This window comes from Vespa velutina, chromosome 12, assembly GCF_912470025.1.
Source record: "Vespa velutina chromosome 12, iVesVel2.1, whole genome shotgun sequence".
Lineage (NCBI taxonomy): Eukaryota > Metazoa > Arthropoda > Insecta > Hymenoptera > Vespidae > Vespa > Vespa velutina.
In genome coordinates this window covers 2,660,897-2,687,469 of record NC_062199.1, presented here as the reverse complement: position 1 = coordinate 2,687,469, position 26,573 = coordinate 2,660,897, and the positions used below count along the sequence as shown (strand labels likewise).

The window sequence follows — 26,573 nt, the reverse complement described above, 5'->3', positions numbered from 1 at the left end:
AATGCATCTTCGAGTTTTTTTTTTTTTTTTATTTTACCACAAAAATTCGAATATTTCAAAGTGACCCCGTTGCGTCCATTCATATGACATTTGTATTTCAAATGCAACTTGTACAATATTTTATATATATATATATCCCTAAGCTAAAGAACATTTTCTAACGGATACAAATTCATTTATACATTCGTTCTATGATTGCATCGTTGATTAAGAATATAGTAAATATAACTTGATGATAATTCATAAGATTTTATTAAGATGTCTATAATTTGTATAGACGTGAACTTGTAAGATGGAATACTTTTTCACGATATGCATATATATATATATATATATATATTATTATTATTATTATTATTATTATCGATTCTTTCTCTTTTATGTAATACAAGTTGACATGTAATTTTCAAGGTGTTATAAACAATTTAAATTATCTCAAAGTAGGTCAACATTGAAAAATAAATGAACGATGGTATCTTTCAGCTATGCCAGCCAGTTAATTACGTTTTTTTCAAAGTTTCTACGGGAAAAGAAAAAAAAAAGCAATTCTTCAAGTTTATTCATTGGAGAAAAGAAGAAGTAAGGGGAAAAAGACAATAGAAAAAGAACATGTTAAAAAATGATAAAATTGGTAACTTCGACGATACGTTTCAAAATCTTTTTCTACGGATGAATTCTCTTTCCTTAAGTCCTTTTGTACGTCACAAATCTTACTGAAGGCACGTATGGGCAATGCTTTTAGTCCAGAGATTCATATATCAATCTACATTTTCCGAGATTTAGAGAGAAAGAGAGAGAGAGAGAGAGAGAGAGACTAATGCTACATATAACTTCCAAGTTTAACCATTGATTAATTATATCTTAAATCTATCTAAAATTATTCTATTTCAATATTATTCTAAATTAATATTATCTTGTACGCGTAGTTAACATTCAAGATAAATAGTTGATTAATCACATCTCAGATATATATATATATATATATATATATATATATCTAAAATTATTTCATTTAATTATTATGCAGGTTTAATATTATCTTAAAATTAGTGACTATAATTTCCAAGATAAATCATTGATTAATTCATGATAAGCTTTGCTCGAGAGAACAACATAAAATCATTTGAATATTATTATTTAATGAATAAGCAAAAAAAAAAAATAGAAAAAAAGAAAAAAAGAAACAATAGTTACATCTCAAATCAGTTGAGTAAGTACTTAGAATATTTAGATAATGTCAAATTCGCCGAGCTCGAGTAACAGGAATGAAGATGGAGGTGTACGATCAGAAACGTTTTAGACACCTTGCATAGTTGAGGGAAGCTTCCCTTTAACCATCCTTCCCCACCTTACTATGAATTCTCTAAGGTCCATTCAATCTACCTTTGAATTGTATCTAAAACGTAACATTTCATAAAATTTAACAAAACGTGAAAATAATGTCAAAGAAAATTCTTTGGATTTGATAAATATCGAAAGATGATAACACAATAGTAACAGACGCATCTGTGGAGATCTAAGATTATATTTTTCTAATAAATGTTATATGAAAAAGTTTCAAGTTAAAAACTTTTGATAGAATCAACCAAACAACCGAACAACAGCAGGTTCGAATTTTCCCAAGTGACTCACATTTCTTTCAAAAAGAAAACTACTCTGCAAAAATTTTATCGGAAATCACCAACTTCCGATATATATATATATATATATATATATATATATATATATATATATATATATATATACACATATACATATACATATATAAAATGTATTAAGAAGATAGAAATACGCTTGAAATAGTCATTTCAAAAAATCATTTCTAAGGATCAAGTCGGATAACTTTAGCAAAAAAGGAACTTTGTTAAAACGATCAATAACAAGTTATATTTGATGGTAATCTGATGGTAATTTGCATGTTTCATGAGATTAAAGATAATTAAGATATATAATGTGTAAATTAATAATTAATGTTAGAAAATATAATTGTTTAAAGAGAAAACTATTACATTAATATATCCATAAAGTTTCTAAATCATGTAATGCACTCTCTCTCTCTCTCTCTCTCTATCTATCTCTTTCATACACACACATACATACACGCGCACGCGCCCGCATATATACATACATACACATATCAAAGAACCAAGGGACATACTCGAACAAGTCAGAGTAAATTCATTCAATTTCCCAACAGTCTAATCTAACCATCTAATCGTAGATTTAGGTAACACGAGTTACGCTTTGGGAGCATTGCCGCATACTTGAGACGTCTTACAAGGATCATTTGAAATTCTACGATATGTGTCACGCTACATCTCGAAGGGATGAATAATTCAACGATCATTTTATCAACCCCATTAAAATTCATCTAATATACAATGATTATTGTTATCATTTAAATAAAAAAGAAAAAGTATAAAATCAAGATATATATATATATATATATATATTTCGACAAATATAAAACTGTTTTCCGAGGAAATGAATCATTAATAATGTAATAAACGTTATCAAAAATTTTAATAAAGCTTATACCGGCACTTATGCGAACTTAAATAAGTATGTCGAGGATGTAACAATTTCAGGTCAAGATGTCATCGATACGAGGTGACAACTAATATTCTGGTGCTCTCGAAACTTTTGAGAGATACTATGACGGAAGAGAGAAGAGATACGAAGTATGATACGTAGATACATATACAAATATATATATATATATATATATATATATATATATATATATGGGTGTATGAGAAATACTATAGAAAAGAGCAACGACAGAGAGAGAGAGAGAGAGAGAGAGAGAGAGAGAGAGAGAGAGAGAGAGAGAGAGAGAGAGAGAGAGAGAGAGAGAGAGAGAGAGAAAGAGAAAGGAAAATGGAGGATAGAACAGTGAAAGAGTGGAGCAAAGAAAATTGACTTTATTTATAGAAAAAGATCGATAACAGAAAAATGTCTTTCTAAGAAGAAACTTATCCTATAAATGTTATACCAATTTCAAGTATCCATCATGTTTCTTTTAATGGATCGTGTATCTTAAGTATTATTCACTTTCTATGAATGTCGGAAGAAAATCTTAGATAAAAACACTTGATCGAAACTCTTTCATACTTTTATGTCGACCATAAGAAACATTATGTGTCTAGATATATTTAAGTTACATTTTATTTTACAAGAGAGAAAGATATAGATAGATAGAGAGAGAGAGAGAGAGAGAGAGAGAGAGAGAGAGAAAGAGAGAGAGAGAAAGAGAGAGAGAGAAACATCCTCTTGAACTTATACTTTTCAACATTTATTATCGATACTATCATTTTTATAGAGAGTTTCAAAGGAAACATTCATAGTATTGTATACATGTACTTACAAAAAAGATTTTCACATTTACGTTGATAAATGTCACTTCTCTGTAATACTCCAATCATAAAACGTACCTTAAACGTTAAAAGAAAGGAAGAAAGGAAGAAAAGGAAAATGAATAAATTCATAATTGAAAATAGGTCACCTGTTACCTGTATGTGGCTACGCGACAAAGAAGAAAAAGAAAAAGAAAGAAAAGAAAAAAGAAAAAAGAAAAAGAAAAGAAAAAAGAAAAACAATGACAGCAAGAAAAAAATAGAAATATATATATATATATATATATATATATATATATATATTTTCGTTAATGAAAACGTCCTCGAATGTGATCGTAGTAGTATCAACAAGCAACTCCAATTGTTTCACTAATATTAAACTAAAAACACGATGAACGTTTCATTGTTGTCTTCATGAATTGAATGGAGAAAAAAGAACAGAGAAAAAGAGACAGACAGACAGAGAGACAGAGAGACAGAGAGAAAGGGAAAGAGAGAGAGAGAGAGAGAGAGAGAGAGAGAGAGTGAGAGAGAGAAATCGTTAACCTCGTACGATTTAATCGAATTTTTCGAGCGTAGAAACGTCGTTCTCGTTGTTATACGACAGAAACAGGAAAAAGGAAGAATAAATTTACGATGATAATCGATTCGATCTATGCAACGTTACGAATACATAACATAAATGTTATATCGAAGATATTTTAATAACATCTATAAAATTTCTATTTTTCATTTGTTCATTGCAAATCAAACAATCAAAAGAAAATTCCCATGATATTAATGAAAATAATAATTTTCAAATTTTTTCCCTCGATAAATTATCGAAATAAATTCACTTTGGAAAAGTTAACTTTCGACAATTCTGTTCAGGACATTTCATAAATGTCGAAGCATTTTTCTTTTATTACTTTATATTACACAGAAAATTTTTTATGGTTTAACCTCTTTTTTCTTTTTTTTTTTTTTTTTTTTTTTTTTAATTTTTTTTTCTTTTGTCTCTCTCTCCCTCTCTCTCTCTCTCTCTTTTTTTTTTTACGAACGTAATAACAATTCTAATGGAAATATAATAGATTTTATTTATTTTATATCGAGAACGTTTCTTCTTCGAACCTTTCAGTTTTTTTTGTTTTCTTCTTCGTTAATTAATAATTTAACAAGCACATTATGTACATATAATTTATATAATTTTTATATATAATTATTCCATTAATTGTAATACTTTTATATAAAGCAACTATTTATCCCTGTACATATGCAACATACGTTTTTATCAAACGTATTGAACGATTTTGCTTACTTACCCCGGCGCTGGAAAATCAAAATTTTCATTGAACCAAATTGTATAATCTTGAAGCACGTATCGATTGATATCACAGATATCTGAATATTACAAGTACATACGTAGGATTTAGAATTGCTGATTGCATTAATTACCATTGAATATTACATACACTGATTAAAGTGTATAGCATCAAACTGTATTTGAAAATCAATCGAATCATGGAAGCTTATAGTAGTCTGGCTTAATCATACGTTAGTCGTCGTGGGATTTAGAAGAGGATTTGCATTTTGTCATGGAACAATAATCGCTTGATACATATCGAATTTCTTTCAATTCGAATATTTATTGCAGTTTAATGTTGTAATTCTGATAATTCATATCCCTATTTTTTTTTTTTTTTTTTTTTTTTTTTTTACAATTGATTTACATTTAAACGATATGATCACTTGATCCATCTCGATTTTGAAATCGAACATTTATTTTGATGTTTTAATTAATTAATTAATTAATTAATTTATTTATTTATTTATTTATTTATTTATTTATCTTTTATTATTAATTCTACATTTTTAAATAAAAATACCTTTATACTTACTAAACAACGAACAAATCACAAGTTTATCTTATTTTAAATTTGATAATAGGAAAATGTTTCTCGATTAATTATCCTTTTCTCCTGAACGCAGTATCGAAAGTTTACCGACAAGATAGATCAAGTTTCGCAAGCACACGTTAAACGAAACTCTCTTAAATCCTTTGGAAAACAAACGTGACGAGGTTTCGAAGTTCTAGTCGTGACACAACAACATGAATCAACAGTTCGACTAACGTCGAATCTTGTTCCCTATGATAGCCATTAATTTTATCAAGCTGAATAATATAATTGTAATGTAATCTCATATGTCAAATATAGAACATATGATTAATGAATATTCTCTCTGGTACTACGAGAGAGAGAGAGAGAGAGAGAGAGAGAGAGAGAGAGAGAGAGAGAGACTGACTAGTAAACCAAATTTGTGTCCATTAGTTCAACGCTCAAATATCGAGCATTGTCTATTAGGTTTACACAATGATGTTTGACCGCAGTTTAGCTTAGTCATCCTATAAATCATTAACCGTTGCCTTTATATTTGATAATTTATTCGAGTCAATCGTAATTAACTCCCTTTTCAATTCCATAATACACTTTTGTCGCATTGTATTATTATTAGAAGGTATATAATTTGATAATACATTGATTTTCGATAAGATGAAATATTAAAATGATAAGAAAAAAAAAAATGAGAAAGAAAATGAAATAGAAAAGAAAGGATATTATTATTATTATTATTATTATTATTATTATTATTATTATTATTATATAAAATAAAAAAATAAAAAAGGAAAAGAATATTTCGTGAGATTTTCAAGAAAAAAATCCATTTTTATAGAAGTTTGCAGCAATAATACTGATAATAATAATAATAATAATACTGATAATAATAATAATAAAAATAAGAATAATAATAACCATAAGAATAATGTTTATGGATATAATAATAATAATAATAAAAATAATAATAATACCAATAATATTATCAAAAGGTGAAACACTCGAATTCGTTCCTTTCGTTCACTAAATCGAATAAACCGCCCCCAGGTATATATTAGAAAATGGATTTCGCAACTACCCTCCTTCGTTTTATTACTCCAATTCGCCGTTCGGACACCAGAGCAATTCTACGTTTCTCGTGCAGCGAACACTCACGTTTAGATTTCTAGAGAAGCTAGATTTCTCTAGATTTCTCTCTCTCTCTCTCTCTCTTTCTCTCTGATATCATTTTTCCTATTTTCTCAGAGTATAAACTATAGAAAACGAGAGATATCGTACGAACGATTTTCGATTCCTCTCATTTTTATGATATTGAAACGATCTCAAAAGGTCTCAATATCGAATGTAAATATAAAAATTTCGTTTTAGTAAAATTCAATTAAAAAATTTGAATAAATTCTTATAGAATATATGAATGATTTTATTTCCTTTAATTATTTGCTTATCTTTTTTTTCTGTTTCTTTTTCTTTTCTATTCTTTTCTTTTCTTTTCTTTTCTTTTCCCTTTCTATCTTTCTCCTCTTTTTTTCTTTCCGAAGACAAATTTAGAATTCTCAAAACTTTTTTCTTTTCTTAGCTCCTTTTAAACGATTTTCTTTAAACCGGTCTATTATCCTAATGCAACGTGCTCATCGTTCAGAAATTTTACGAGTTCTAGATCTTGTAAAACCCTCCCGGCTCTATGATGTCAAGGTATCTGTAACTTTCCTATCCAGCCTGTTTCCCAGATGATAAAAGGCGATTTGTCTTTTTACTGTCTCTCCACACCATAGAACTTTTTACTTTGATTGCTATCTTTCCCATTTATTTTTCCAATTTCGTATCCATCAATATTTTTAATACTATATAATAATAATAATAATAATAATAATATATATATATATAATATATTGATAATTAAATTTAAAGAATATCGTCATTTAAACTTAATATTTAAACTTAAAAAAAAATATCGTTTTTAACATTCTCAATGATTGTTATTTCGATCATTTAAAATTTGCTAATATTCAATTTTTTAAATTTATTTAATTAGCCGAGATTATTTCATTATTAAAATCAATTAATACAAATATTTCGACAAACATTTATAAAAAATTTTTTAACAATTGTTGCTTTTAATCGATAAGATGATTTATAAAAATAATCTATTTTTAATATCGAAATAATACATTCATGTCCTTTTTATAACTAAAGTAACTCATTTTATAAATGAATTTTTCAAGATTTATATTAGCCATTCTCATAATAATAAAATACAATGTGAAATTCATGAAATACGTTTGTCTAATCAAATCGTTATTTTCCTCCACAGGTATATGGCTATAGTGAATCCATTGAGACCAAGAATGGGTCGAAGAGCTACCCTTTGTGTCGCTGTGGTCATTTGGATCGTCGGCGCCATTCTTTCTTTCCCAATGCTGCTCTTTTACACTACCTACACACAAAACTTCGCTAATGGTGAAGTTCGAGTAATATGTTACAGCGATTGGCCTAACAGAGACGACAATGGTCTTAGCTTTCAGGAATACCTGTAAGTAAATTTCTACTTGAGAAAATTTTCCCGATTTTATATCCCGTTTCCATTAAAAAAACCAATTAACAAGATCGAACACGACACGTAATTCTCTTTTGTCTCTTAATTACAACGTATAATTATTTAGAATAATCTTGTGTTTCAAAGGAAGAAGTAATGAAAAAAAAAAAAAAATATATATATATATATATATATATAAAAGAAAAGAAAAAAAAGCAAAAAAAAAAAAGTAAAAGAAGAGAAAAATAAAGAAGAACAAAGCCAATTAAAGGAGGATGAACGAATATGTTCGTTCGAGAAAAAACAAAAAAAAGAAAAGAAGAAAAAAGATTAAGTGTTTTTATCAAGAAAATATTTTTTAAATCTATTAGAAAAATTTATTGATATTTTCCAATTGTCCTAATGATCCTATATATTATATATAGATACATATATATACACGATCGATCGAGAAAACACAAGATTTTCCTTCTATATCGAGTGATTATTATTTGAGATTTGAGAAATAAAAAAAAAAAGAATAGAGAGAGAGAGAGAGAGAGAGAGAAACTAAACTAAGCACGACAAGTCGTGTGTGGGTGTCATGTATTGTGACCACGCAGGAACCTCGAAGAGAGCAGTTTGGGTTAAATGGCAAAAGGCTTTAATGCCAATGCCACACCCTGACTGACCCGTTAACGATTTCCATCAACGTTCTACGTTAAAAGCACACGTATGTTCACTTCCCTTTGTCTTTGTCCAAAGCTTATCATTATCTTATGACAAAAAATTTCTAAGAATATTGACTCTCTCTCTCTCTCTCTCTCTCTCTCTCTCTCTCTCTCTCTCTAATTCTTTCTTTCTCTCTGACAACTAATATAAAAAGAAATTCATAAACAAATATTATACCAAAAGTATCAGATTATAATCTCCATATAAAGATATGTAATTAAGGAAGAAAAAAAAGAAATTCGATATTACCCAAAAATCTAGTTTAATAACAATTAATTTAATAACAAATTCGCGAAGATAGTTTTTTTTTTCTTTTTTTTTTTTTTTTTAAGAAGGTCGTATTATAATTCTCAAAAAAGACGATAGAAATAATACATTAATGTTCGATATTTCTTCCGAATATAAAAACACACAAAAAAAAGACGAAAAAGATGAAGAAGAGAAGCAAATCGTATTAATTGACATAAACGTGATTTTACAAAAAAAAAAAAAAAAAAAAAAAAGAAAAAAAGAAAAAAGAAAAAATAAATAAAAAGAGAAATAAGAAAAATGATGAGATCATCGATAACAAAAAAGACGTCAGACAAAAGGTGTAAAAATCTGATGGGAACGTTCTAGCATGTTTTAGAATCGATATATATATATATATTATATATATATATATATATATATATATATATATATATATATATAAAATAAAAAAGAAGCACAAGAGTAGAAAAAGTGACGTAATGGGTGTGTAAAAAGTTGACGGGATGAGTGTAAAGCGTGAGTGTGAGATTTTAGTGGGAACGTTCGAACGTTTAAATAGGAAAAAGTGTTGGTAAAGGGGCTCGAAAGTACCCCCTTTCACCCTTTTCGATGAGCATAAAAGCAAAGCTGTTCGCATGCTCGTCAGGTTCACAAAGATATTACAGCGTGACTAGTTTATGACTCTTAAACGACTCAACCTGCCGGTCAGCAGCTTTATCGTAAAATTCGTATCACCTACCTATACGCTATCACATAAGCGTAGATGGAACACCATAAGATCTATAAATCTTTCTTTGCGGCGTTCATCTATTTTTTTTTTCTTCCTTTTTTCCTGCTTCTTTTCTTACTTTCTTATTTTTCTTCGTTATTGTTATTTCGATCATTATACTTTTTTACATTCCTTTTCACGATCGCGGTATACATAATTACGGTTGATATAATTATTAATCATAATTAATGAATTATTACTTTTGCTTTTTAATTTTTTTCCTTGATAAATTTTTTTTTCTTTTTTGTTTTTTTTTTTTTTTTTTTCTTTTTTTTATTTTCTTTAATTCTAGCTTATGGTTATTGCAATAAATATTAAACAATTTTATATATATATATATTTGCTTATTTATCTTTCTTTTTCATCTTTATATATATATATATATATATATATATATATATATATATATATATACTATTTCCATATCGTTCGGTTGTAACGCACTTACATTAGGTTACATGAAATTAGCTTATCGTGATTTCATTAACGTTAGAGATATCGGTTAACTTCGAGGACAACACGTGGGACGTTTTAATCGAGCGAATAATTTCAACGTTCCATCATCAGTCACCCACATTTTCGCTTTAACGGATAAGCTGTAACATTTTTGTAAAATAAATGAAACTCAAAGAAAGAGATAAGATGATAAAATAAACAAAAATGTTGGTAATAATTACGTTGATATATATACGATTAAAGATAAAATGATTACGATACATAAGACACATAAATATTAATTGAAATTTTAATCGAATTTTAAATGTGTCTGAGAATCACCGTATTAATAATTTCAAAGAAGAATCTAGCATCTGATGATTACTGAAGCATTTAATTTTAAATTCAGTGAAATATCTTCCTTTGAGATCAATCAATGCAGATACGTATCATGAAATACATTGAGTATAGTATAATTATGAGTTTAATTCTTTGTAATTACTCGATTCCTAAAAAAATTTCTCATTTATATTTTATTGCATATTAATTTGTATTATTATATCTATTGTTATAATAAATAAATATAATTTTTTAAATTTAATTATAATCTAATAAATAATATATCGATTAAACAGTTTCCATTCGAGTTCCTACATATAGGGCACACATGTCATTGCACGCGTGTAAAAATGCATTGCATATAAATAGGGATTACAAAATAATTTTATATATATATATACATATATATATATATTATTTATTGTATATGTATCATATAATTAAATCGATTAAAAATAATTACAAAACATTTCCAACAGAATATTCTATTGAACTTGTTATAATTATTATTACTAATAGCAAGTGATAAATAGAGATTTCATAAGCTCCATTTAACAGAATCACGATAACAGTCCTCACAAGGCAAAACGTGGTTCCACTTCTAATCCAACAGAACGATGGATTCGCCCGAGTTAGAGAAACTAGTTAGAAGAACCTTTACATTTGCGAACTGCACTCGTGATCGCATTCGCGGTCCACCGATCTAAATTGAAAGCTAATTCCTTAGAAAGTTCTTGTTTCGTTATTATTAATCCTTAAATGAAAGATGTTTATTAAAGTCGTTATAACATATAATGTTTAATATATTAACAATTAAATTGTCCGAGAAATTTCATGTGAAAAATATTTAATATTCGTTTAAATAACTGATATAATATTTTTTTAAAAATAAAAATGTTTTGAAAACAAAAACCAATGTAGTACATTAAAATGTTAAGAATAATCTTATAGATATATTTTATACGTGAAACGTAAATCTTTTGTATTTTTTTTTTTTTTTTTTCCTTTAAATTCGCAATTAATATTACATTGATAAACGATCAAACGAAATTTTTATTTAATTTTAATTTTATTTTTATTAAAATAATATCTCACGTTAAATATTGAATTTATTATTCCTCGGGATAATGTAAAATATAACATTGAATTATCTTCGTTAGATTTACTTTGAAATTCTAGCATATGATAGATCATGTGCAACGCACAAATAACCCATCCTTTAATCGTTAAACACAAGAGCAATTTATCGAACGGAGCAGTGCTTTGAGTACTCAAAGTGCTACTTAATCGAACAGCCAGACGAATAGCTATTAAATAATAATAATCATTAATAATAATACTAATAATAATAATAATAATAATAATAATAATAATATTGCTAGAGAAATCAGATAACTGAGCAAACGATAGACGAGTTGATAAGTCGATTTCATTTTATATTCTCTTCTTTTTTTTTTTCTAATGAAAAACAGAAATCCAGACTTTTTTAATTTACTTAATCAGTCATGAATTATATCCAAAGATACTTAACAATCAAGTAAATGCAAAAGGGTAGCTTTTTCAAACGGAAGTCACTCTATTAATTTAGCGATTATCTGAATACTTTAGCAATCTTAAGGTTTAACGATCGGCACGGAGAATTTAACGAAACGATCTATCCTTTAAAAGGGATAACAAAGATCCCTTTAAACTTTCACACCTTTATGAAGGAAAAAGTAAAAAAGATGAAAAAAAGAAATATATAAAGAAGAAGAAGAAGAAGACGAAGAAAAAAAAAATATATGGATACAAAGATACCGGTGTTTAATTAATTTTTATTGAAATATTTCACGATTAATCAATATCAAAAATGAATAATCAAATTGAAAATATCTAAGAAAGGACAAAATAAAGAAAAGAGAGAGAGAGAGAGAGAGAGAGAGAAAAGAGGAGAAAGAGAAAATAGAACAAAGATCATTTAACAATAATGTTTTAATGAATATAAAGAATGATTAGGATGATTAAACGTCCTTTAGATTTAATTTCAAAAGTCTATTCTACCTCTCATGCGTCTTAATTAAAATGATTAATGAGATTTAGCAAACGATTAATCATGTTCGTCAGGTCGTCAACTCAAAGTGGTAAGGTTATATTCCCTTTTCGACCCTGCTAAAAGCAACTCTCTCTCTCTCTCTCTCTCTCTCTCTCTCTCTCTCTCTCTCTCTCTCTCTCATTCCTTCATACCTTTAATCATAATTTGCTTTCTACCGTTCGCTCGTTTGCGGTCCTATTATAACGAGCTAATTCATTTTGCTTACGTAAATTCTCCAATCAATGTACGTATAAATACGTGACATAAATATATACTTTTACTTAAAAAAAAAAGAAGAAGAAAAAACAAAAAAAAAAAAAAAAAAAAAAAAAGAAAAGAATACGATAAAAATTAAAAATATCATCTGACCTTTTTCACAGATACAACGTAATCTTTATGATCCTAACATATTTTCTACCAATCGGCTCGAGACCTTTCACATATGCCAGAGTCCGGTGCAGAATTATGGGGCTCGCAAAGCATCGGCGAAGCTACGGCAAGACAATTGGAAAATATTCGAAAGTAAACGAAGGGTACGTATTGTATTATTTATTTCTATGTATATACATACATGCGTATAAATTAAATAAATTAAAAAAAAAAAAAAAAAAAAAAAAAGAAGAAGAAAGAAAGAAAAATACAAAAAGAAAATCTTCGTAATTTATAGACACCAATATATAGATATATATATAATATATATATATATGTATGTATGTATGTATGTATATATTAAATCAAAATGGAATTTCGGACACTTTGTAGTAGATAGATAACTGTTATCGATCGTAAAGAAAATCGAAGGTTTTCGAAGGTATTGAAAATACATGAGAATATCTCGTGGGAAGCATGGTATCTACCTTTTTATCGGACATTCAATGGATAGCCAACCGATCGACGTGTCCAAGTGGACATCACTTTAATTAGAATGAAACGAGCCGCAAATCGACAGAGATAGAGAGAGACAGAGAAAGAGAAAGAGAGAGAAGAGAGAGCAGGAATGAGAGAGAGAGGAGAGAGAGGAGAGACGAGAGAAAGAGAGACGAAATGAAAAAAAAATTACAAGAAAACAAAGAGAGAAGGACTAGTTGGAGTTAATAGTTGACCGCCCCCTTCGACATTTTGTAGCCCTCCAAAGTATCTCGTACCTAAGAGAAACTATATAAATGAGCTTGATTAATTAACCTTACGCAATGTCCGCCCCACGCCAAGCCCGGAAGTCGAATGCTGTTTGTTCCGTATACGCTAACAGATGATAAGACACACATAAAATATACCCAAGAATGAGTATAATCGCACGTTAAAAATCAACATTTGTTCGTTCGAATTTGATAATAAGCTTTATTACCTTCCTATTATTCATTTTTTTTTTTTTTCATCTTTCACGACTATTTATGATCCTACATATATATATATATATATATATATAAAATTTTTCTTTTTGTTATTTTTTTTTCATTCGTACATTTTCTTAAATCATTTGTAAATTCGCCAAATTATATTAAATATGGTTTTTTTTGATCGGAGAATTTTTTTTTTTTTTTCTTACATTATTTTTATTTATCTTTTCTTTTCCTTTTTCGTTTCTTTTTATCAATCAATGATCATATAAACATTTGTATCCTAAGATATTTATAATATTTTCAAGTATCTTATTTATTCTTCTCTTATTTATTTCAATTAAACACAATGAAATTTAATTTCTCAGTTAAGATTAAGTTGAAGTGCTCTTGCGAAAGAGTAAAAAACTACCGCCAAGCAATCAATGTCACGATTAAAAGGCCTTTATCGGTCAATGGCTAACCGATTGAGTTCGGTTCAATGAACGAATTCATTTTCTAAAGCCAGAGAGAAAAAGAGAAAGAAAGAAGAAAGAGAAAGAGGAAAATAAGAGAATATATACATATATATATATATATATATATATATATATGTATATATGTATATATATATATATATATATATATGAATTTAAGAAGGTTCATTGAATAAAATAATTTCGATTCTATCGATCGAATGCTAATTTAGGCCAGCTAGTGCCGAAAGCTAGTCGATTCTAATCATTTTGTTATCAATAGTATTGTGTTTCATATAATATATCGACGATTCATTTATTACCATTATTAATTATTAATTATTTCAATTTATATTTAAGTATGTATTGAAATGATAATCCTATGATAGGCAGCACTCCATACATTGTCGATAATATTGCTCGTCACACGCTAGTAAAGACCCTTTTTTTTAACCCTACTCATATGCAACATACTTATTACATATGCGTGATGAAGGATTGCATACTCTTAAAGGAGTCTCATAGAAAAAAAAAGAATTTTTTTTATCCTCTAGAAATAAAACGATTAATTTTTATATTAATTTTATAAATATATAAAAACAAAAAAAAAACTAATTAAAAATGAAAATTCACATATAAAATACTCTTCATTCTAGAACTTAAAATTCAACTGTTGAATTCTACGCGTGATCTCGCATGGTTTGTTTTGCCTCAATTAATTTTCCCCTATCGGGGAATGCATGCAGTGCACGTTCACAATCTTATTGCATTGCCAATTATATCGTTTACACAATGGACAACATACAAATGATTATACTTCGCTATCGACCAAAATATAACAAATTCGAAAGACAAAATGCAAATATAAACAATAAAATATATTAATCATGATTATGCAATGGGATCTTCAAAAATGTGATCTAGAAGGAGCGTAATTTTAAAAGTTCTGTTATTTCATTTCTTTATTGGCTTAAATATCATAATTAAAAAGAAAAAAAAAAAAAAAGAACAATGAAATTCTCATTCGACTAAACGATTACTATATTAACTATTAGCGTTATTTAAAACACAAAAAAAACAAAAATTGCAATTTTTCTTTTACAATGATTTAGATAAAAGTAAGATAATGTATTATATCTATCCACAAATAGAAGCATAAGTTCGTAGGAAGTTGAAGGTGTAGCTGTTAGCTTCATAACGTATTGTTATCGGTAATTTGCATAATAGAAAGGGGAACATAAAAGCTATCGCAGTACAATCACCATAGATACTAAATATAGTAAGTGCGAGCAACCTCTATAGAATTTCTAGGCGCTTGGAATATCTATTTTGGCTTTTACCTAAGTTTATCGTTGCATGCTGAAAGCAAACGTGTAAAGGAAAATTAATTAAGGTGGAGTATTTACTTAAATTTAATGCATCTCCGAAGTATGTCGATTATTATTCATGTATGTATGTATGTGTATCATCAATTACAAGATGTAGTAAAATTCGAGACGGAATTTGGAAATTTTTGTCTTCTGTTTTTTTTTTGAATCGCAAAACAAACGCTTTTTTTTTTCTTTTTTTTTTCGTGAAATGTATGATAAACGGATAAACGTAACTTGTATTATGTTTAAGATTAACATCTGGCGAGACTAGGGACGGTTATACCGATGATTAACCGATTGGCCGCAGGTGCGCTACACATATAATACTTCTTTCATATCGCGACCATATGCCGACTTTATACAGGCCTGATAAATAATACAAAATTTGCGATAACTTTGTAATCTGCAAGAAAATCGAAAATACATCGAATCGTAAACTTATGCATCGAGAGCGTTAAAATAATATAAAAACATATTGTAAGGTCTAAAGGAAAAAAAAAAAAAAAATTGTTCTCGTTTATTTTTATACTTTACTAGAAATCACTGCGATGATTAAAACGATAGATTTCAAGGGATCGACAAGTTGCAATAAATCTTCTCGAGCTTGGATACGTTATTTCCTCTTTTTTTTTTCTTTCTTTTTTATTTTTTTTTTTTTTTCTTCTTTTTTTGGTTTCTTTTTTATTCTTTTTCTTCTTTTTTTCTTTTTTGTTTCCTTTTCCAACATCAACGATAAAAGATATTACGCTTATTTTTGGACAATCAAAGAAATTTGATTTATGCTCGATGTATTCATGATAGATTCCTATCTATTTTGTTGAAAGTAAACATGAATGATGATACCAAAGACGTATAAATTTTATTCGATTAAAAGGAAAAAAAAAGAAAAAAAAAAAAAAATATATATATAATATAAATAAACTAAATATATATATATATATATATATATAGAAAAAAGATTTTAAAAATTTAAGCAAAATTTAAACAATATTTATAAAATTAGTCAATTTTAAAGCATTTCACTTTCTTTTACTGAAAATATTATTCGTAAAATATTAAATGACAAAATGGTATGATAATAAAAATGAAGATAATAAAAATCCAGACAGAAAACAAAAGATAAAAGAAAATAGTCCATTTTTCTCATGGTTTATAAAAGAAAAAAAGAGAGAAAGAGAGAAAGAGAGAGAGAGAGAGAGAGATAGAGAATCTATGAAAGTGTTTCGTGAGCTCATCGTCAGATTTAATTTCCGGGGATACTATGAATTTCTAAAAAGAAGGACACATCCTCCCTTTTCTCATCATCTTTCTCTCTCTCTCTCTCTCTCTCTTTTTTTTCTTTCTTTTTCTTTCTCTTTTGCTACGAGGTAAAGAGGATCTTTGAAAGAACGTTCGTAGTTTTCCCGCAAAAAGATAGACAAATTGGAAGGAAATAAGGAGAAAGAAATGGAAATGTAATTTTCTGGTGGATCTATATACTCAAGAGGAAAAATTTATTTAACTATTTCTCTTTTTTTTCTTTTTTTTTTTCTTTTTTGAAGGACGAAAAACTCCATTAGTTAAATAAATTCCATCAAAGGAAATTATTATTTATCTTTCTTATTAAAAAAAAAAATATATATATATATAAAATAAATAAAAAGAAAAAAAAAGATAGAAGAAAATGTAAAAAGAAAATGTAAGAAAGGATAAGATAAAATTTAGTTGAACGATAGCTAGTTGTTCGATTCCATTGTTCAGGTACTACTACCTCTATTGGATTTCGATTAAGCGACAAAGGATTCGTCTCTTCTGTATACGTGAACCCCAGTTCTCTATTCCGGAACACACGAGCAACTAACATCCAACCAAAGTGAATCACAGTTACACGAAGAAAATGCGACCTACATACGTATACGTTCAAACAATTACAAATAGGTATGACAGAGTTAAGGGTCAAACGACAGAACGTATTAGATAGAAAATATCGATTATTCGTGATCGTTAGGAATCACATATGAAAATATTATCACATTACCATGATATTAGATTAATTTTTTTTTAAATGTCGCCAAATTATGATTAGAAATCTAAACCGATTCTTTTCTTTGTCTTTTCTTTTCTTTTCTTTTTTTTTTTGCCCCCTTTCAACATTCGATAAATAATAATATAAATTTAAAAAGAAGTTCTTATTGGACTGTCACAATTCTTTTTTGTCTCTCAGCTCATCGATTTCTTTATCCGACATTAAAATCGATAAGTCCCATTATGAAGAAAGAATTTCAAGATTTTTCAAGAAGAATTTTTCTAACAACCGTATCTCACCAAGTCTTTGTCAGACTCTACGTGGGAGGAATTGACTGCAACTACAAGAGAACGGTTGGTTGTTGCAGACCTTTGAACGTATTTGCTTCAGAATTAACAACGTCAAAAGGAAAGAAAGAGAAATTACGTTTGTCTCACACCATTGAGCTTCGTTTCAACTCTATTCGATGTTTAACCTGAAATCAACGATGAGATCTTAAATCTATCGTGTCCGAAAGACGAAAAGTGCACTCTGACGAGCTCTTCCTATATCTTCGATAAAACAAAAAAAAATAAAAGAACTTTAAAGGAATGAACGGTGATTATCGGTATGACATTTTGTAAATTACAAAACATCGACTATAATTGTATTTATGAGAAGATACTTAAAAAAAAAAAACAGAAAAAAAGAAAAAACAGAAAAAAAGTGACTTATGTAAATTATAAATTATTATAAAAAACGAATCCATAAATATCGAAAAATATTATATATTGAAAAGAGAAGAGCGTAGGATCAGATAATAACTGTAACGTTGAGTGCTGATATTCTTACGTCAAAAAGCAGGAAATATCTGTGCACATTGGCGAATGGTGAGAGTACTTTAAGTACTCAACGTAATATCGACAGTAATGGAAGTTTTACTACCACGATATACTACAGAAGTCATCTTCGTCTAAAAGTCCGTCTACGTCTAAACAAATATTCGACGAAAAAGTAATAGGGGAATGACTAGATATAAAAGCTGGTCCATCCGAATTTTTTTCTCGACAGAAAATAAATAAATAAATATTAAAATTATATCAACTATATAACATATATGTAAATTCTACTTATTTTTAAGTAGAAAAATATTGCTGCATTTGTTGTTCTATATAACAGAGTAAATCTTATGCTTCCTATTAAATAAAAAAAAAAAATATATATATATATATATATTGTTATTATATTTATTTTTTTCTTCCTCTTACATAATATTCAATCTTATGGATTTTTATTTAGAAAAAAAAAAAGAACAAATAAGAAACATTATTTGTTTTCCCTTTTAACGATTTATAAAGTCAAATTTTTCTGAGATCAACTTCACATATTATATCAAAAAAATTCCAAGATAGAAAATATTTATCGTCCCATATAAAGCATATTAAAAAAAAATAAGTAAATAAATTTATAATAATCGAATTCAAGAGTGATGTCAATTAAGATAATATAATTCATTTTGAAATAAGGCGTAAACATGAAATTAAGGAAACATATATTGAATCGAAAGAAATCCTATATCATTTCAATTGATATCATAAATCACTAACATTGACAATTGATATCATAAATCAAAAACATAAACGGGTTACTTATATATATATATGTACATATATGTGTATGTTATATATTTTGAAAGTAAGAAATTAAGAAAGAGAGAGAGAAAGAGAGAGGAGATAGAATAAGAAGAAGAAGAAAAGAGGGAGAGGGAGAGATTTAGATACTAAACGATGAGAAAGAGAAAGTGAAGGACGAAACGATACTCGTTCCTAACTACCAAAGACAAAATAGTTTTCTCCATAGACGAAAACCACAGAGCCGCAGTAGCCATCAGAGAACGGACAACCTTCAATAATTCTCTCTGTCTCTATCTTTTTCTCTCTCTCTCTCTCTCTCTCTCTCTCTCTCTCTCTCTGTCTCATAAAATTTAAAAGATTTACAATAACTTTGAGATATGAAATAATTTCATTTAAAGAAAAAAAAAAAAAATGTCAATAATGATAATAATGATAATGACCAAGAACAACGTTAACACAAATTAAATGAAAACGATCTTAAAATTTATTTATTTTTACGAATATAAAGAAATTATTAAAGAATTTCTAATAATCGTAACCTATATATTACAAAGCCAATCGTATCTACTTAATAAACGTTCTATAAACGAAAAAGCACGTACTCCAACTCTCATTAAACTAACTACGTTAATTTTCGTGCCTTACCAACCGAGAAATTAGAATTACTTGGGAAATCTACAAAGATGAGATTGTTAAGGTAAGATTATCGTTTTACAGAAAATCGATGAAATATCAAAGGGATGATACGTTCGATTCAGAACCATAATAATAACAATGAAAGTAATCCTTACAAAACTAATGAACATGAACAATCGAATTCAAAATAAAAATATACATAAAAATATTCATATTTTATTTATTAGATAATCCTAATAGATATTGATATCTTTTTTTTTTCTTTTTTTAGGTCGTCAAGATGATGATCGTAGTGGTGGTAATATTCGCAGTCTGTTGGTTACCATTTCACGTGTACTTCATAGTAACATCGTATCTGCCAGAGATCACAAACGAATCTTACATTCAAGAAGTCTTTCTTGGTATCTATTGGCTAGCCATGTCCAATAGCATGTACAATCCTATAATTTATTGTTGGATGAATTCTAGGTAAGATTTTACTTACATTATGTACGTATTAGAATTTATATTGGACTTTAATATTAATTTCATTTAATTAAAAAAAAAATATTTGAACATCTCGGATAGTGTTCTAAGACAATTTTTTTTTTTTTCATTTCGCCATAATCTAAATATATTTGTGTACTTCTTTAGAATATGTCTAAGTTTGTCTTTGATCCTTTAGATTTCGTAGTGGTTTCGCTCAACTTTGTTCATGGTGCCCATTGGGTAAAGGTCATCCCCGAACCGTCTCTCTCTCGTTCAGAAGCAGTTACATCACGATATAGTTGCACCGGAAGTCCTGAAGCTAATACGAGGATATCACGGAACGGTACGTCATCGTGTACATCCTCGGAACGTTCTTACACGTCAACTTCAACAACATCAAGAAGTGAATCCTACATCGAAACGCACGCTGGAACATGCTTATCGCTTTTTGAAAGCACACGAAAATCTCAAGAATTACCCATCGATATGCAGGATCTTTCGTTTACATTGCAATCGAATAATATACGTTAACAAACAAACAAACGTGAAATTATATATATATATATATATATATTATATATATATATCACTAGAATTCTTATTATAATTTACGTTTTTCTATTTTCATAGTTTTGTTTGCATGATGATGTAATTAATTTTTTCATAAGAATTTATATATATACTATTTCCATATATTAACAATTATACTTTATCATTTATGTTATTTCTACTTTTTTTTAAGTTACGACTTATATACATACAATATTATAATAAGCGAGAGAGAATTATTTTATGTTTGATATTCCTTTTTTATATAACTTGTTTGTTTTTTCCTCTTTCTTTTTGGCTTTGTTTTTTCTTTTTTTTTAGTTAGATAAAAAATGCGTTACGTCAAAGCTGAGAAAAGTAGATGATAGAGACGAGGAGATTCAAATTTCTGATTTTTCCTCTTATTTCCCAAGAGAACAATACTCGTGAAATAAAAAATACGTAAGGGAGATATTTATTTTGTCGAATATTCCCAATGGAGTTAGATACATACATACATACATATATATATATACATATTTTTTTTTCGTTCGGAATTATTTTTCTCACAAATGCACAATAATTTTGATTGCTTTAGATATGATACACATATATAACATAGATCGAAAGAGAAAAGAAAACATGACTATATACTTTAACAGGCACGGTACGAATACCGCTGCATCTACAATCAACGAGAGGAGAAGGAAATGAACGTTTTTTGGGACATCAAATTCGTGGAAGCAGATGGAGAAATAATCAAGAAAGAGGGGCACGTTTCCTGACAGGACCAGGAAATTACTACAACTACTACTACTACTGACTAATCAAGCAACAACAACAACAACAACAGCAGCAACACCACAACAAACATCACAACAACAACATCAACAAACAAGTGCATACTTGGATATGAAAAGAGATTTATATCCATAAAAATATACTAACACGTCTATGACCTTTTAAACCGGTTCTACGTTATGGCTGAAACCAAACGTTGAGAAAATCTTCATTATATCTTCTCATCGATATAATATATCTCTTTTCTTCCTACCATGATACTTTTACTTTTTATTTTTTTTTGTTAATTTTTTTTTTTTTTTTTTGTTTTGTAACAATCATACGACGAATTATCATGCCACAGATTCACGAGGCTATATTTGTTTTCAATTGCATTCCAGCTTTTATTTTTTCTTTTTTCTTTTCTTTTTCTGTTCTTTTTCTTTTTCTTTTTTGCTTTTTCCCCCTTCAACGTTACCGTCATCTCGTTGATTATATTTAAAAAAAAAAAAAAAGAAAAAAAAAAGAAATAAAGGCAAAAAAAGAAAAACGGACCAATGACTATACGTTACTATACTTTCCATAAGGTGAAAAATAAAAATAGTCTTTTTCTAAATGAAAATCAAAAAAAAGAAAAAAGAAAAAACACACGATCGAAACGTTAGTTGAAAATACATGAATATATTTTGTTGTAAGTTCATCTATTAAATATTTTAGAAAGATGAAAGAAAATGTTTCATTATGTACCTAATCTGCTTTTCCTATCAATACATACAATAATATTCTAATAACCGCAACTGATGTTTAAAGATGTATAATATAATCGAGGTCAAACACAAATCTCTCACGAGAAGTTCCCATTAATAAGACAAATTACATTTCTTTTTTCGATAGATAAGGCAGACAATTTTCAAGTATATTTTATATTAATCAGTCAATCATTAAGTTCAATGACGGAATTCTTTTTATAATCGACACGATTATTTTCCCGATAAAATATATTTTTCTTTTTTTATTGTCTTGCGTGATGCAGAATAAAAGGGATTAATTTGAAATTAAAAATGTCGAGATGGAATAAGAAATAATTGTAAATGAACGACTTCGACATCACTACTTGTAATTGTAACAAATCAAAAAAAAAAAAAAAAAAAAAAAAAAAAGAAAAAAAGAAAAAAAAAAGAAAAAAGTAATCTATAATTAAAATATTATCTTTGTTAAATTCTTTGTCGACAAACAATTAAAGTTATCGACACTAGTCCACACAAACGCAGGAGAGATTAAACAAATATAATTAAGATTCGTATAATTAACTTGATAATGAAGAGGTAATAATAAAAAAATAAAAAGGAAAAAAAAAAAAAAATTATAAAAAGTATACTGCGAAAGGAGCTTTGTTTAGACGAAAAAAATTTCTGCTATTATTACGGAGCAACAAAAAAAGTACTCTGGGAAAACCAACGCTTTTTAAGAATACGAATGTAAATAGTTAATATTATTAATCATTGTAATTAATTGTGTGTAAGGTAAACAAAATTCGAGAGATAATAGAGAATTATTACGAAACGAATTAAGGAAAAAAAGATGTCGGTTTAATATCGTGAAACAAATATATTGACGAAATGACGATGAAAAATTATTTTGTTTATTTTCTTTTTTTTTTTTTCGACGCGTATCGATACAAATAAAAAGAAAAATAAAAAAAAAAAGAAATAAAGGAATAAGAGTCATAAAAAAATCATAAAGTTAAAATGTAATCGAAAAAATTTTACGTGATGGACCATGAATCAAATTATTATTACCATAAAGAATGGTGGATAAAAAAAATTTTTTAAATAAAATCTTTCTACCTGTTGTACATTATCGTAAAGAATATGAAAAAACAAATGAAGGAATGAAGATCATTAATTTCATATACCAAATTTGTCGAATGAACGATACCTTTAAATGAATACTATCGTATGTAAAATTACATTACACTTGTATGCATTTCTGAGATGTTATAATGAATATGAGATCTCGTGGAGAGCATAATCGACAAAAAAATGTGTGAAACTTTATGTAAGATTAATAAGTCATAGATTTGATAATCACTTCTCTCTTTCTCTTTCCTCTCCTCCCCCCCCTCTCTTCTCTCTCTCTTCGCTCTCCATAGAATCTGCGATTCTAGTAAATACATAGATAAAAAGAAGAAAAAGAGAAAAAAGAAAAAAGATAATATCAGAAAAGCATTGTACAATACATGTGTCCAATGAAAAAGCAATGCAGAATATAAGATGTATACGCTTGTTATCTTATATACATTATAACGTCGTGTGTATTCGCTATTAATTGTATCCTGAAAGATGCATTAATAAAGTTCCATATTTTTATATTGCTATTATTGTTTATCATTAGATATCATTATACAGTAAATTATCTATACTCACATATACATATTTGGTCTATATATCTTTCTTCAAAACTTTCATAGGAATTTTAAACGAAGCGAATCTTATTCTCAATGAACCCTTTATGCTTGTTCACTTCATTCCAACAACAACAAGAAAACGTTCGTCATTCCTTTTATTCCGTGAATAATATTCCCTGACAAAGAAATTAAATGGAAAAATAATGAAAAATTTGGATTTATCAACTATTATTATTTAATAGATTAGTGATAATGTTAATCATGATTACGAGATTAATGTTACAAAAATTGTAAACATACAAACGAAACATGTGAAATTTATTTCAACGTTATATTATTTTAAAAAACATTTCTATAAGTTCTTTTTAATAGAATGATAAATGTCAGCTGATACATGATGAGTCAAACGAATAAAACAAAGATTCTACTTACGTTCAAATGGTCCATTTCATGTTGAACGATTCTAGCTCCCCATCCTTTGAATCTGACTGTACCTTCTTCGGAAGAACAGTTATAGCCTTAAGTTCAACTTCTCTTGCTCTAGGTACTTCTGCTGAGTAACCTCGAACACTAGCACATACTTCAGGAAATGAACACTAATTTATGATTTATAGTACGAATGGTAGGATTAATAAATACTTGAAACGGTATCACTTCCATTTCACGAATTTTTACCAAGTTTTCACCGATTTCTTTGAAAGATTTTCTGTAAACTTGTATCATAAAAACTTTCCATGGTAAACCAATTTGACAAGCAGATAATCCAACATATCATATGTTCCATAAATTATTTCATTTGTTTTATAGCCTGTTAAAGAATATTTTTATGTATATATATATATATATATATTAAACATTCATTTTAATTATTAACAATTTATATGAGTATAAACATTGAAAAAATAGGTTCGGTTAACGATATTATTGATATTGTATTAATTAATAATTAAGAAAGAAACTCACCATTTGAAATTGAAACAATTGAATAATTTCGAGATTTATCGGCAAAGTTGGCGCCGCAAAACAGATCACCAACTTGCGTATAGTGAAAATAGGAGGTTTAGTTTCTGACTGATCAAAATAACGTTTAAACGCACGTTTCATTTTTCTATATTAAAAAACGATCGTATTCCATTTTTCCCACGGTGGAAACGTCGAACACATCGTTTTAACAGGAACAATATTTTTCAACATTGTTTTTAATATTATGTGTAATAATTTTATATCACTCGATTACGATTTAGGTTACGTTAACAATACTAACTTCATGTTTCTAACCTGTTCTAAAGCTAGCGCCATCTTCTTAGAGGCGCCGAAATTCGTTCGTTTAAAATGTATTATTAATCAATCAATTTTATCAATTATTGTATTAAATATATTTCTCTCAGATCCAGGAATTCATTTTTCTTATTCATTCGTTTCTTCTATTTTTTATATTTTAATATTCCTAAGATTTCCTAATCATTTTTAATTTGATTATATTCATATTCTTAAAATAGATTCAGTATTCTTGAAATAGAATACTGAATAATGAAAACTGTATTCTTAGATAGAGGTATTTCAGTTTTATATGTTGACGTGTAAATTAATTAGATAATTTAAAAATGATAATTATTTTTCTTACCGATAAGCAGTAATCTTTATATTTATATAATCCAATATAACTAAATTTCAAAAAAGGACGTAATTTTCGAAATTATGGATTATAACAATAAAGGTCACAAAATGGCCAAATTTAATAATGTTGATAGTCATTTTAAGCATCGTTTTTTCTAATATTTTTATCCCAGTAATTATTATAGTATTATTATTTCCAAATAATAAATGTTAATATCTGCTAATAATCCCAGTTTCTCTTCTTTTTCTTGTTTAGAAATTATATATTATTATAACGTTATATTGTAAAAATATAGTTATTGGATAAAATTTATGCTATATTATTGAATTTATATTTAATTATTATTTAATTTTATTTAACATTATATTATTAAGTTATATTATTGAATTCATATTTAAATAAATATATAACTCATCACAGTTGAAAACATTTCGATATAGTTCAAAATATATTCACGTTAGATAAGTGAAATTTATTATCGCGTGGTATCAGGTCTACAAATCTTTTTTCAAGGAAAACCAGGAAATAAAAAAACAATAAAAATTTTGTTATAGCTTTTCTAAAAACAGAATTAAATTTTTTATGTTATTCCCCAGAAAAAAAATTATTTATATCTTGTTTAAAACAAAAAAAGTTTTCTTATATTTTTTTAAAATAAAATAAACATTCAGAGAGCAATTTATAAAACTATCTTGTATACATTATTTAAGAAAATGTTTCATTGAACTAAAAACCACAAAATAGGTAATAAAGAGACGAAATTTGGCCAGGCGTAGGATGTAAATTGAAAGGTGAACAACCTAATTAGTCTTGTTATGATTACAAACTTGATTCTGATATTTATGAATTATGACAAGCCTTCTTTTCTTTCCTTTTTTTTTTCTTTTTTTTTAATGATAAATTAGATATTTCGTATCCACAAAAAAGAAAAAGAATATGGATGATAATCGCTACTGTCATGAATTCCAAAATATATAGTATTATGAAATATGATAAATTGAAATTTAATTAGCTAT

At 27.4% G+C, this 26,573-nt stretch overlaps 2 protein-coding genes across 2 annotated transcripts in view; one reads left to right on the top strand and one right to left on the bottom strand.

Moving 5' to 3' along the window:
* Positions 1-21,833, top strand: part of LOC124953561 (tachykinin-like peptides receptor 99D) — a 29,436-nt gene extending 7,603 nt beyond the window's left edge. The window contains 8 exon segments of the mRNA XM_047505089.1: positions 7,542-7,760; positions 12,721-12,793; positions 12,795-12,862; positions 13,132-13,141; positions 20,028-20,224; positions 20,421-20,463; positions 20,465-20,567; positions 21,415-21,833. Coding sequence (XP_047361045.1) covers positions 7,542-7,760; positions 12,721-12,793; positions 12,795-12,862; positions 13,132-13,141; positions 20,028-20,224; positions 20,421-20,463; positions 20,465-20,567; positions 21,415-21,575 — 874 coding nt within the window. The 3' untranslated portion in view covers positions 21,576-21,833.
* A 2,174-nt stretch (positions 21,834-24,007) lies between these two features.
* On the bottom strand, positions 24,008-25,238 carry LOC124953532 (peptide deformylase, mitochondrial-like). The gene is given in 6 exon segments (XM_047505056.1): positions 24,008-24,115; positions 24,372-24,448; positions 24,451-24,526; positions 24,528-24,710; positions 24,903-25,010; positions 25,218-25,238. Coding segments are annotated over 6 exon segments (573 nt in total).
* Between the last annotated feature and the right edge of the window lie 1,335 nt (positions 25,239-26,573).